General features: G+C 42.6%; 1 protein-coding gene and 1 long non-coding RNA gene across 2 annotated transcripts; both read right to left on the bottom strand.

The window, feature by feature from the left end:
* Positions 1-2,461: 2,461 nt before the first annotated feature.
* Positions 2,462-4,330, bottom strand: LOC104452110 (hypothetical protein). The gene has a single exon (XM_010066633.2). The coding sequence runs from the start codon at positions 4,328-4,330 to the stop codon at positions 2,462-2,464; it is 1,869 nt and encodes a 622-aa protein (XP_010064935.2).
* Positions 4,331-8,709: 4,379 nt separating this feature from the next.
* Positions 8,710-11,049, bottom strand: LOC104450228. Its single transcript, XR_005552286.1, has 2 exons — positions 9,169-11,049; positions 8,710-9,072 (listed from the first exon to the last, which is right to left on the bottom strand). It is a non-coding gene; the product is annotated as an uncharacterized LOC104450228 (long non-coding RNA).
* Between the last annotated feature and the right edge of the window lie 804 nt (positions 11,050-11,853).

Below are 11,853 nucleotides of genomic sequence, written 5' to 3' on the forward strand. Positions count from 1 at the left end.
GGAGGATCAAGATGCTGCAGAGAAGCTCAAAATGGTGAGGAGAAGAAGAAGATTTTCTCGAAGGAGAAGAGTGAAAAAGTGTCATTGGAGGAGTGGTTGGGTCGCGGTCAGCGCCGAGGCGTGACCGCGGGGACCCTTTGCTAGAAAAAGTACCGGCGCTTTTTCCTCTGAAATCCGTTTATGGGCGATACACAACCGCACTGGTCGATTGACGCGGGATTGAGGACCGATTTGGTGTTCAGCACTCCACAGTGATCATGGTATACAAGCATCACTCTTCAATGCGCATTGGAAAGTAAAGTTAATGTTGATATAATTACGGTAAATTTATTTTCAAATTAATTTTTTTATCATAAAAAATGTTGATCATTTTTAATTATAAAAATTTTAAACTAATATATTATAACAAACTTGCTCTCCATTAATTTCAGTTATAACAAACTTGCTCTTTCATTAATTTCAGTTAATTTGAATTAATATCATAAAAGACCACAAACTAATACTAATATGATAAACATAAGGTAAATTTATTATATATGTATCAGTTTAAGAAAACATATTGCATGCTGAGTTCCATGTCAACACCGCTCCGCTCCACTCCACTTCACTTATTTATCATGGCGTGTTCGAGTTAAGTTCACTTTTCAAATTTACTATCTATGTCTCTCCTCTATTTCCCCCTCTCTTTTCTTTGGCTTTCTTCCTGCCTTTAGAGGCCAAGGACAACAAAGGCTCGTGGCCAGCCATGAACAGCAACATCTCCCTATCTTAAACTCCATTTTATGGAAATGATCTCCACAAGTCTCATTAGGAATATAAGAACATAAAGTATGTAGATATGGATTTCCATCTCAAACTCATTAACTGGCAAATTGTCTAATTATAGCTGCTTGCTTCGCTGAAAACGTTAGAGATTGTAGCCCGAAGGGAGTCATCGCATGCTTGGAGTCCGAGCGCACAAAGCTCAGATTTGAATAGGTAGCGTACACATCAGTAGATCCCGTTACAGTGGAGTGTAGAGGATACTGATCCTGTTACTTTGAGCGGTGATTGTGAAGCACATGGAGGCGAACCATAAACATGTCGTGACACGCAAGAAGTTGATAGCTTGCGGTGACATTGTCTCTGCAGGTGTTAATATTACTGTTATGGATGCCCATTTTCCGTGCTGATGTGAATTCATTTGACAAGGGAATTCATTTGTAGGTTACACTACAAGCTAAGAGAAAATTCAAATTAGAGTATTGTGTTTCGATAATATGGCAGCAATTGCATCCCATGACTTCCGCAGAAGAATCTCGTGCAATTCTAAATTGTACATTTGATCTCAGGGCACGCCGCGGGCCTCCTCTCTCGGGCCATTCCGTTTGAACGAGCCAGAGAGCTAGAAAAGGTTAATTAGCTTTCTTGTTCTGCTTTTCTGTTGTACACCATCTTTGATTATAGATGGGGATGAATCTCATTTCTTGTGGGATGTATCCTCAGCTAGGATCGGCGGGATGTGGAAGGAATGGCGCAACTGAGACTTCCAAATACCCTTTTCTCCGAATCAGTAAAGTGCAATATGACCCCCCTGCGGTCTGATCAATCCGAATGAAGCAACAGTACCCTTTTGGACTGGATATTGCGTGAAAGAGCAAAAGCACTTGTACCATTCTTTTTTAGTCGAAAGTTCTTCAATCTGAGAATTCCCCTCGAAATTGCAGAGGGATCAGCATATCGACGCTGTGGCTCTTTTGACTGATTTGGCTAGACTTTACAGGTGAACTAGCTTAGTAGAAGCACAAACTGCCGCACAAGACAACTGTATATCATCTGAAACGAGAAGAATCAATATATTTTCATTTCAAGACATTTCTCTATTAAAATGATCTCTCTCAAAAAGCAGCATCTTTTCAGAACAAGATACGACAATTTTAGGCTTCTTCTTCTAGTCCTTGATGCAACGGAAGGCAGAGAAGGCAGAGTGCTACAAAATCTAGGACATGTTCCCTGGAAAAATTAGCCTTTTGACCCCATAAATAATGAACATAGTTGTGCCAGGCAGCTCCTCGGCGGGCATTACTCCAGTCGATATACGATAGAAAAGGGTTGTTAAAAAAGCCGGTGGCGGGTTATTTCTCATTTGGACTTTCTGGAACTTAAAGTTCATATTCACACGTTCACAAAATATGAAGCCTTGTCCACCGCATCAGACACATGACGCTCAGCTCAGCCACAAGGCATTGCCATTTCTCACACGATCCAAATGATCAACAGAACAAGCAATCCAAACATTCAGAAAGCATTTAGATCAATCTCTGCGAATCCCAAGCAAGACAAATGAAATATAAAAGAAGAAAAAGAAACGATATTCAAGAGCATTAACTTAAAAGAGGTCCAGTTCAAATACTACAGACATGGAAGGACAGTAGACAGCTTACATGAAAGCATCACAGCTCAAACTCTTTAGATCAACTTTTCATTTAGTAATCCAAGCATTTTGCTCAGCAACTGCTCTCTCCAGCTTGCTAATCCGAGCTTCAAGATCCGCCGCTAGCATCTCACATGTTAAACACTCACTGCTTTCTCCCACATTTTCGTCAGCTAAACCTCCTTCAGGAAATCTCTGCTGCATTCCATTTGTGCCTTTCTCATGGTCTCTTTGAGCTCCTCCAGCGGCACTAAGGTGGAGCCTGTTCGTCTCCTCAGGTTCCATTGGTAACCCTCTCATTTCAATGTCAGTTTTCTCCGCATTCTGTAAGGAAGAACTTCGCATTTGATCAATCCCTGAGCAATTGTTGCAGTCACCAACCGAGCAGTTCTCGGCAGCACTTCTTCGCCTTTTGGATCGCAAAAGTTCCCCCAGAGTTAGGCTATCATCATTTTCACTGGAGTCGCCTGTGTCCACGCTTATACTTTTCGGCCGAAAACCGGGAGGAACCAGGTCATCATTAACTCCCGGTCTTCCTTTTAAACCCTGCATCGATGTATTTGAACTCCTTGAAGCCCACTCAGCATAGCGAGCTGTTATGCACGGTTCGTAGAGCCTGGCTGGAATGTACAAGTGCACATCTTGGAGTAATATACTGTAGTTGTCCCAAGCAATCTCGGGGTCCTGGTTGCAGGGAGCAACACGACCAGGCATATCTTGATCCATCCCGAATTGCATGGCCACTCGATGAGGCGAGTACTTCTCAACAAAATCCAGCCCAGGCAACTCACGAGCCATCAAGCAGCGAGCGAATGACCTCAGTTCCCCATCAGCGTCCTCCTCCAGCGACACCCACTTCCCTTTCTCACCATAAAATGCATAGGACGCCACGGCCGAGCTGTAGGGACGCCATTTAAACAGAACTTCGGCTTCGCCCATCATGAAATCCACATTTTGAATGATCATTTTTGTTGATTTGTGCCATCGACCCAACGTAGGCTCCCCTGGCTGAACCTCTCTTGGTCTGATGGGGGCCACAAATCTCTCCCAAGCCCATACTTGAACCAAAGCAAACTGCGCCCACAATTTTAGATCAATTGCATCCGATTCATTTCCATCCTTCAAGCTGGGAAATAGTCCATCCAAAACATTCTTCAGCTTCCTTAAGTCTCTATAAATACGAGCTAAAACAGCCGGTGCAAGCGCGATCCTCACACCTCTAGCCAGATTTATCGCCATCGGCAGTACCCCCTTAGAGATCACATTGCCAGGGCACGGGAACACAAACCTCGACAGCCAAAACGTGAGGAAGGCCTCATGTTCAATGTCGCTCCCAGCGTCCCTAAACTTCTCCATCCACTTGCAGGCGTCGGCCTTCTTTGCTGGGGTCTTTGATATCTCCGACCTCGCTCGCTTCAGCTTCATCTCAACCTTCCGTGACAGGCTTCGGAGATGGCTCAAAACAGGGGACGATCCCCAAACGGAGTAACCCCCTAAGACCGTCACGTCCTCGAGCGTGACGGTGGCCTCGCCCCACGGAAAAACGAAGGTGTTCGTGTCGGGACACCAATTCTGAGCGAGCGCGAGGACTAAACAAGTGTGTTTTCGGATCAAGAACGTCGAACACTTGATGGCATCGTAAATGCCAGCTCTTTTCCAGGTGACCCCGTGCATGGACTCCATGCGATCCACCCACGTGGTCCAGTTCTTGGTTGGGCAACGCCAGTTGTTGAACTTGACGTTGATCGGCAACTTCTCCGGCGGCGGCGATAAGGTCGAAGGAAGCGGAGGCGGGTCGGGCTCCGTCGCGGAGGGCTGGAGAAAGTGACCCGTTCTTAGAGCCGGGCGGGCGTCTCTGTTCGGGGAGAGCATGAGCTCTTTCCTCTCTTTGACTATGAAGATGGGCTTGTTCTCCATGGTTTTGAAAGTGGGAATGGAGGATCAAGATGCTGCAGAGAAGCTCAAAATGGTCAGAAGAAGAAGAGGAAGATAGAAAGACGCAGGAGAGAAGGACTTGCATATGAATGAGGAAGCGTTGGAACTGGGGCGAAGTGTCGCATCAATGGTACGTAACTGTGACTCCTCGCCTCCAAATTTAGGGCGCTTTGTTTCAAAAGAAAGAGATAATCACGTAAATACTTACTGAAATTTGGCATATTACGTAACGTAATCCTTAAACTTCAATTTATTTCATATAATTCATGAAATGTAATTTAATATTTAATATAATCATTGAACTTTTAACTTGTCCAATATCATTTTTGAACTATCTTTAACTCTTACTACATTCAACATGATCATCATGACAATTGCAACACGAACTTAATAAAATACTGTTTGTCGATTGGTTTAGATCAAACTACATGCTGGACAAGATCAGGTTGTAGGGATGAGATTTTCACTTCATTTTTCTCCGAATAAGATTCATGGGGAATTACGGAAGAAGCTGAAGCCAGGAACCGTCACGTTCAGCGAGTCCCATTGTTAAACACGGTTTTGTACGTCGCATCACAAGCCTAGACAGAATATAGTGGTTGATCCCCAAAGGATGCAGTGAAGCCGACGGGAATGGAACATGACTTCAACAGGAGGCCAGCAACTATATGACAGAGGAAAGTCGAATTAACATTATAACCTGATTGCTCTCAAAGAGATGATGTACGGGTCTTGGTGATGGCATCTGGATCAGGATTCAAATCGGTATTGATGGACCTGGCGGGCTGTTAGGCCTGATTAAGCCCGATTGGTCTGAAGAGCAAAATAGACGGGTGTGAACAAGTGATTTCCTTCCGGGGGTCAGGTTACCTAGGTCTGGTACATTAGGCCCGATTTGCCGATTGCAGCGATGCGAAAGCGACTCTTAACAAAAATTAGATGTATAATGGGTGCATTAGAGGATTCGATCGAATAGCTTACAAATTACTAGGTGTAGGAAGTAAATCTAGACATAAGGTCATGATAAGTACCTTAAGCAACCAAATTTGGGATAACTCTCGCATCGCTATAAAAAGTAGTGAATTTTAACATTAATGGTCTTGATTACAGGATTTAGAAGTCCAATCTCGACATAGAGGCGAGGAACTGTCGTTATTCAATGGTAAATCTGAGTTATATAAAAAAAGGTTGTAGCTTTATGCAGAGGCATCTTGAAATGATATGTCCTCGAATAATCACAATAAATATATTTACCTTAGTCTCATTTTATATCGATCAACTCAAAAACCAATTAAAATTCCTCTTGTTCCAAACTATGGAGAGGCTGAGTCGGAGGCTGGCTAGAGAGTCTATACCAGGAGCGGCCATCGTAGCATGGTCCAGGCGGGTAGTGCTCGTAAAGGCAAGCTGGGAAAAGAACTTCTTCCCTTATTGTGTACTTGATCACAACTAATTCTCCGGCAGGCTCAGCATACCAGATGATTGGATTGCGGTGTCTGCTGAGCATGGCGGTGTCATGAAGCCAACTAACGCAACATCCATGTTTTAAGCGCTAGCATTTCAAAGGAAACGGTGTTAAGGGATAACGTGGAAGTGAAGGATTTTAGGAGAGATGAAGTGAGAGGAAGCATAGTGGTATATCCCACCAAGGGTGACAAGTCCTGGTGCAGAAAATGTGTGGTCACTGCTGGGGCTTGGACCAGGAAGCTGGTTCGTTCAGTTGCTGGGCTCAAATTGCCAATTCAACCCAGTGTGCTATTGAAGGATCGAGGAGTGTATGAGGAGAAATTTGCCAGCGGAGGCCATATCCCGACCTTCTTCAGCTATGGAGATGTGCACATATGCAGGACACTGTCCTTGGAGTTCCTGGGGCTGATCAAGGTTATACTGGACCAAGCATGACCTTGCAAAAGGCGGTGGAGGCCCGAGCCTGGCTGGGGTTCCCCGAAAGAGTAGATTGACGGGAGATTTCTGGCACTGGTGGATGGCTGTGCGCCTGTGCCCAAGCTATCCTGTATGTACTTTGATGACACCGGACGAGGTCGTGATGGATTTCCTAGGAGGGGAGCTCAGGGAGGATGGGGTGATAGGTAGTGCTTTGGGTCAGGGGTTGAAGAGGGCTCCGTTGGTAGAGAAGATACTGGTGGGCGTCGAGCTCACTGGGCATGCAGATGGGGTGGAGCTTAACCATTTTAAGATTGGAAGGTTGGAATTGAACCCCTAGTGAAGGAACAAAAGTCAGTTCTCTTGGACTGGTAGTCTCTGATTTGGTCTTTGGTCTTTGGTCTCTGATGATTGATTGCCTCAATCATGTGCCATCAACGAAAGCAGCGAGATGTACAAGAGAGTTGGTCACTCTGTATGTGGGCAGCATCTGCCATCGCTTTCTACATTTTCTTGGAAGACCAAGCACCTTCACTGGGCCAGGTGGACTGAATGTTCGATTCAATCAATGGTAAATAATCGATCATCGCCCTTTGTTCTACTCAAGGCAAAACACATAATTCGTTTCGAGACTGTGTATGCTCACAATTACATTTGCCAAGAGCATTGAAAAAGTAAAAGAACTCCGAAAGGAGTTGATTCTAAACTTCAGCGGCGTTACATTATTTGGGGAGTGGTTCCATTTCCATGAGAAGTAACTCTAGCAAACGATCTTCCACTGTCCGAATTCAGACCCTGCGTGACATCAATTTAACAAATTCTGATTTATATTGCGGCACTGATTGAAAAATAACCTAGCAAACTGCAAGGAACAAAGTGTATATACTCTTGATAATTTATGTTAATAGCTCCGGCGTTTGGACGTGCTATGGATGCAAATGCTTCCAGTGAAAAGTCAATAGTTCCTCGGCACGCATTGGCAGGGCAGCGGTCCACTATCTTCACCACCACCGTAGTGCTTCCACGACATGGCCTTGGGACACCTAGGTTGGTCCCGCTGAGGCATGAGGCATGTGACTTTGGCCGCAAGCGTGACCGTTTCTCCAAATGCCGGAAGCTATGAGTAGAATGAGGTTGGCCTCTCGCCAACAACAGTTAGTGAATGCAGCGGCGGAAGAGCCACAAGGATGAAATCTCAAGTATGGGACACCCAGTGAAATCCACAAAGTGTGAAATCACGAGCTTCTATCGCATCAAGTGAACCGATATCCGAGTGATGATGATGCCACGCCAGTTTCTAAACGCTTGACATGGTCCGCGTACGCTATGGGGGATAGATACTTCTAACAATGCTCCTCCTGGTGGCCAACGCCAGACGGGTCTTGAGGGAAGGAGCGAACATGAAGCCTGTCAGTAATTGTATCGATGGCGCATTAGATGAAGTGAGGCACAGAATTGAGGGGAGGAAGCAGAAGATTGGTAGAGATGCAGGAAAGAGACAGCATGAAGAGAAGAGCTGAAGCCTTTTCTAGCAATTAGCCCGGAGTTGATCCCTACAAGGGGGCCGCCACAGGTCGGGCAGGAAACCTCAGAAACTGGTCGAGCTTCTTGGGGGACGACCAAATAATGAGATTCGTTTTCCGATCTTCGTTTGTTCTCTTTCTTTGGAGCCATGGGCGGCTTCTTTTTCCAAGTGTTGAATCAGTCACTTCGTTTATGTTCCTTGACGTTCAGATTAGGCTATTATAACTCTGGTGGTTACTTGTGAATGATAAGTTTGTTGTGATATAATGGTGCTGTTCTGCTTTATTCAGCTGATTAGCCCCTTCTACTAAACGCGATCTGTTGCTAATAGTGATACCAATTGAGAATCCTCTGCAGCGTCCAACTCTCAATTACCACAGAACCTTGCATAGCCAGGTTTGCCTCGCTTCTTCTTTTTGGCTGAATGAGCTTTCCAAACAGTTTTGAGGGATGGCCGCTGCACTCTCGCAATCCACGACGATTGACCAACTTCAGATTGCGCATGGACAGTAGTAACCCAACCTTTCGGATGCTAAAGCAACTACGCGCGAAAAATGGTAAGTGGTTTTTGTGGAGGTAAATGAGGTTCCAGAGCTTTTCAGCCCCTTAGAGAAACAAAAGAATATACGTTAAGTTCAAGGAGAAGACTTCGATCTTATACATGGCGTATCTTTTACATAAAATAACTATTTTTACCAAGCCTGTTGGTTTATGATTCAGGGGGAATAAAAAAAAGTCAAATAATTTTACAAAGTCAAAAAAAATAACCTATGAAACAAATAGATGGGTATCCAAGTTATTCCTACGTTATAAATGCTTCAAATGTTTCCCATTTTCATAAAGTCAAAATGCATAAACCCCGAGATCCAGATTGAGGAAATTGTAGAAAGTTAAAATCAAACCAAAATACCTGAATTCATGGATTTCTTCAAACGAACCACTTCAAGGTTTTGTTTGATTAAGCATCACGGTTAGATATGCAAGCAGAGAAGGAAATTAATACACTTTTTATCCCCTGGGTCAATCAAATTGAATGCACCGTATGTATCATTCACAAGATCCTTCAATCAAAGAGAGAATTTTCGCTCAAATCATCAAAGGAAGACATTGCAACATGCGCTATCCTAAATTTTCCAGTTCACCAAACTGAAACTTCTTGCTTCTAGAGTGGATGGCAGCTGAAATACATTAGGCTTCTTCACTTTGGGGCGACAATTCTCCAGAATGCTATGGTCGGACTAATAATCACCTCACAACAATGCATCCAGTGAGCATGCCCAATGAACAATGTAAGGAACTTTGGGTGAGCCGAACTGCTGCTGCCATATAAGATTCACCAGAATCAAAATAACATGACTAACATTCCAACTGGTGTCACCATCTATTGAGAAAAAGGAAACAAAGGAGGGAACCTATTGCAACATCATCACACTCTTCATGCTCAACAAGAGACTAAAATGCCAATCTGCACAAGTCAGGTCAGATCAAGCAATGAAGTCATGGAATGCCATGAGGATCTATTTTAGCACAATACTCGTTGAAGATCCAGTGATAGTGGGATGCGGCACATCACTCGGAGAGGAAGCACGCTCCCTGAGCTTTTTTATGAGCTCCACAATTTGACAACTGAAATATCTGAGTAGTTTCGCCCATGATGGGGAGAGGAGGGACCAGTTTTCACCCGTGATGGGGAGAGGTGGAAGCAGTATTTTTCTTTGTAAATTCCCACCATCTCATTCACGTTAAAAAAACTTCCCATCCTGGGCTATCTACAAGATGCATATGTTCTCCTCTAATAAGATAATGCAAAAATAAATAAATAAATAGAACTCATTATATGAAGGCTTCCATTGTTGCTTTGAGGAACAAAATCATAGACAGACTATTGTAGAGTTGTAAATTCGTCCATAAGTGCTAGTGATTCAATTTATATTCCTGCATAATTCTCGTCTTTGAACCAGAGGTAAGTCAACTTTTGAGAATTTAAACTAAACAAAATAATCCAACAACAACAACAGCTGATTCATATAAAATCTAAGAAATGTACCCAATACCTAATAACAACACCGAAGCTCACCTCAGAAAGAAGAACATGAAAAATGAATAATGGTCGAAGTAATACTCATCAAGATCCTGCGGACTTCACCCTCTAAACATACTCATAGAAAGCATCGAAAAAGACTCAATTTTGCATATGGGAAATGTGCGGTTGGAATTGGAACTTAATTCAACAAAAGAAAGCACGGAAAGTGCAAAAATGAAAGTACCCTTGAATGAGATGAAAGTGAAAAAACCAAGTCCATCTCACTTGGCAACAGAGAAGGACAAATGAGGTGTAAATAGGATCCTTAACCACGAACAGGTACCTCGTACCCTCTCCCAGTCAAATGAACCCGACCGAATGTATCATCCAAAGCACATCCCTCAGACCAAGAGATTCGTCAGGGAAACATCAGTCCTATCAACATCCATCACGGGGATGCGAAAAAACCCCGCAGCCGTGGACATCTAAAAGGAATGTCGAGCAATTCGATCATCACGAAGGAAAATCGAGTGCGACGACCAAAAGGATGAGACCAAAAAAAAAAAAAAAAAAAAACATTAAGGACCATGGTATCAAAAGCAACATCTCCTCAGGAACGAATTTGATCATCAAGAGTAGTCAGTCCACTACTTTAAATTTCAACAGTCCTCACAGGAAATCCATGATCTAGAGATATCAAGGTGATGAATGAGCTCAATATAGGAGATCTGGACATATAAGAACCGAAAAAAGATAAGCCTTTGCAATTGAAAAACCTTGAAGCGCATCCCAAATCGATGCAATCAAGGACCCAAAATGCATCCCTCGGAGTTTGGATTCATCAGATAAAAGTCAGTCCACTACTTTTATGAAGAAAAACGAAATCGTCATAGGGATTATAAACGAGGCAAAACCCGATCGCAACCGCGAGGGAAAGAACAGCAGAAACGAAATTCTCTCTGCAATCGCCGTGGCAGTAAAAAAGGGGAAGATTACAGAGAGATCAGCATCGATTTTATACTTGCTCGTATTGAGGACTGAGCAAGTGAAAACAAAGAAGGAAAGAAAGATGGAAAGATGGCAAATAAGTTCGCACGAGAGCTTAGTCGTTGTGAAAGAACTTCACTGCTTTATCGTCGGGAGACGACGAGAAGCGCCATTGCTGGCTTTCAGCCGAAGCAGCGGCGACAGCACAGCGACTAGGGTTAGGAAGACGACGACGCCTTCGGGCATTTCTCTCGGGCTCGGATCCGAGATAAGATAACCAGTAGAAGACCGGTTTTTATGGGGTGACGTTAGGGAAAATCCTAGGGTATATCTGTGGACCGCGTCCGTCGTAAGTCAGATTTTCGCCGGGAATTTTTCGATTGATTTCCTTTATTTCGCGAAAATAAATTATTTTAAAAATACTTTAAAAAAAAATGATCGTATAATGTCTCATAAAAATGAATGCATAAAAAAAATTATTCTTATCTTTCACCAAAATATCTAAATGCATATTATTGCAGTTGATAGTTTTTTTTTATTAATTCATTATTTCAAGCAATATTTTTTGGATGATAAATTATTTAGAAAGTATTTTTCTTAAACAATAGTTGGTATAGCAAAAGGAAAATATATTCTTTGTTCATGAAAATGTTTAAACATAAATGGATAATAAAAATAATTTTAATTATAGTTGTAAGTCTTGATGACATAAAACCCTTTTACATAATTTCGCAATATTTTCCTAATTAATTAAGATAATATTTCGTAAAGTCGTAATATACTCCTATGGCATATCATGTGTATTATAGAAATGGTGGTGTTGCCATTCGAGAAGTAAATTTTCCAATTAATAGATAAATATATACATACGAGATCAAATATTAGTAGGGGTGTACAAAATAAATCATTCAAATTGCCCAATTGAGTTAAGTTTTTGAAAGTGTCAATTCGGTTTTTGATTCCTAAAAGTGAAACCAGTGTTTAGGCAGTTCAGTTCTCGATTCTAATAGAAAATGGGACTGGACCAACTATATATAAATTTTTAATTTCTTCAAAAAATATAAAAGTGATAATTTGTTTTTTAATT

This window comes from Eucalyptus grandis, chromosome 6, assembly GCF_016545825.1.
Source record: "Eucalyptus grandis isolate ANBG69807.140 chromosome 6, ASM1654582v1, whole genome shotgun sequence".
Classification (NCBI taxonomy): Eukaryota; Viridiplantae; Streptophyta; class Magnoliopsida; order Myrtales; family Myrtaceae; genus Eucalyptus; species Eucalyptus grandis.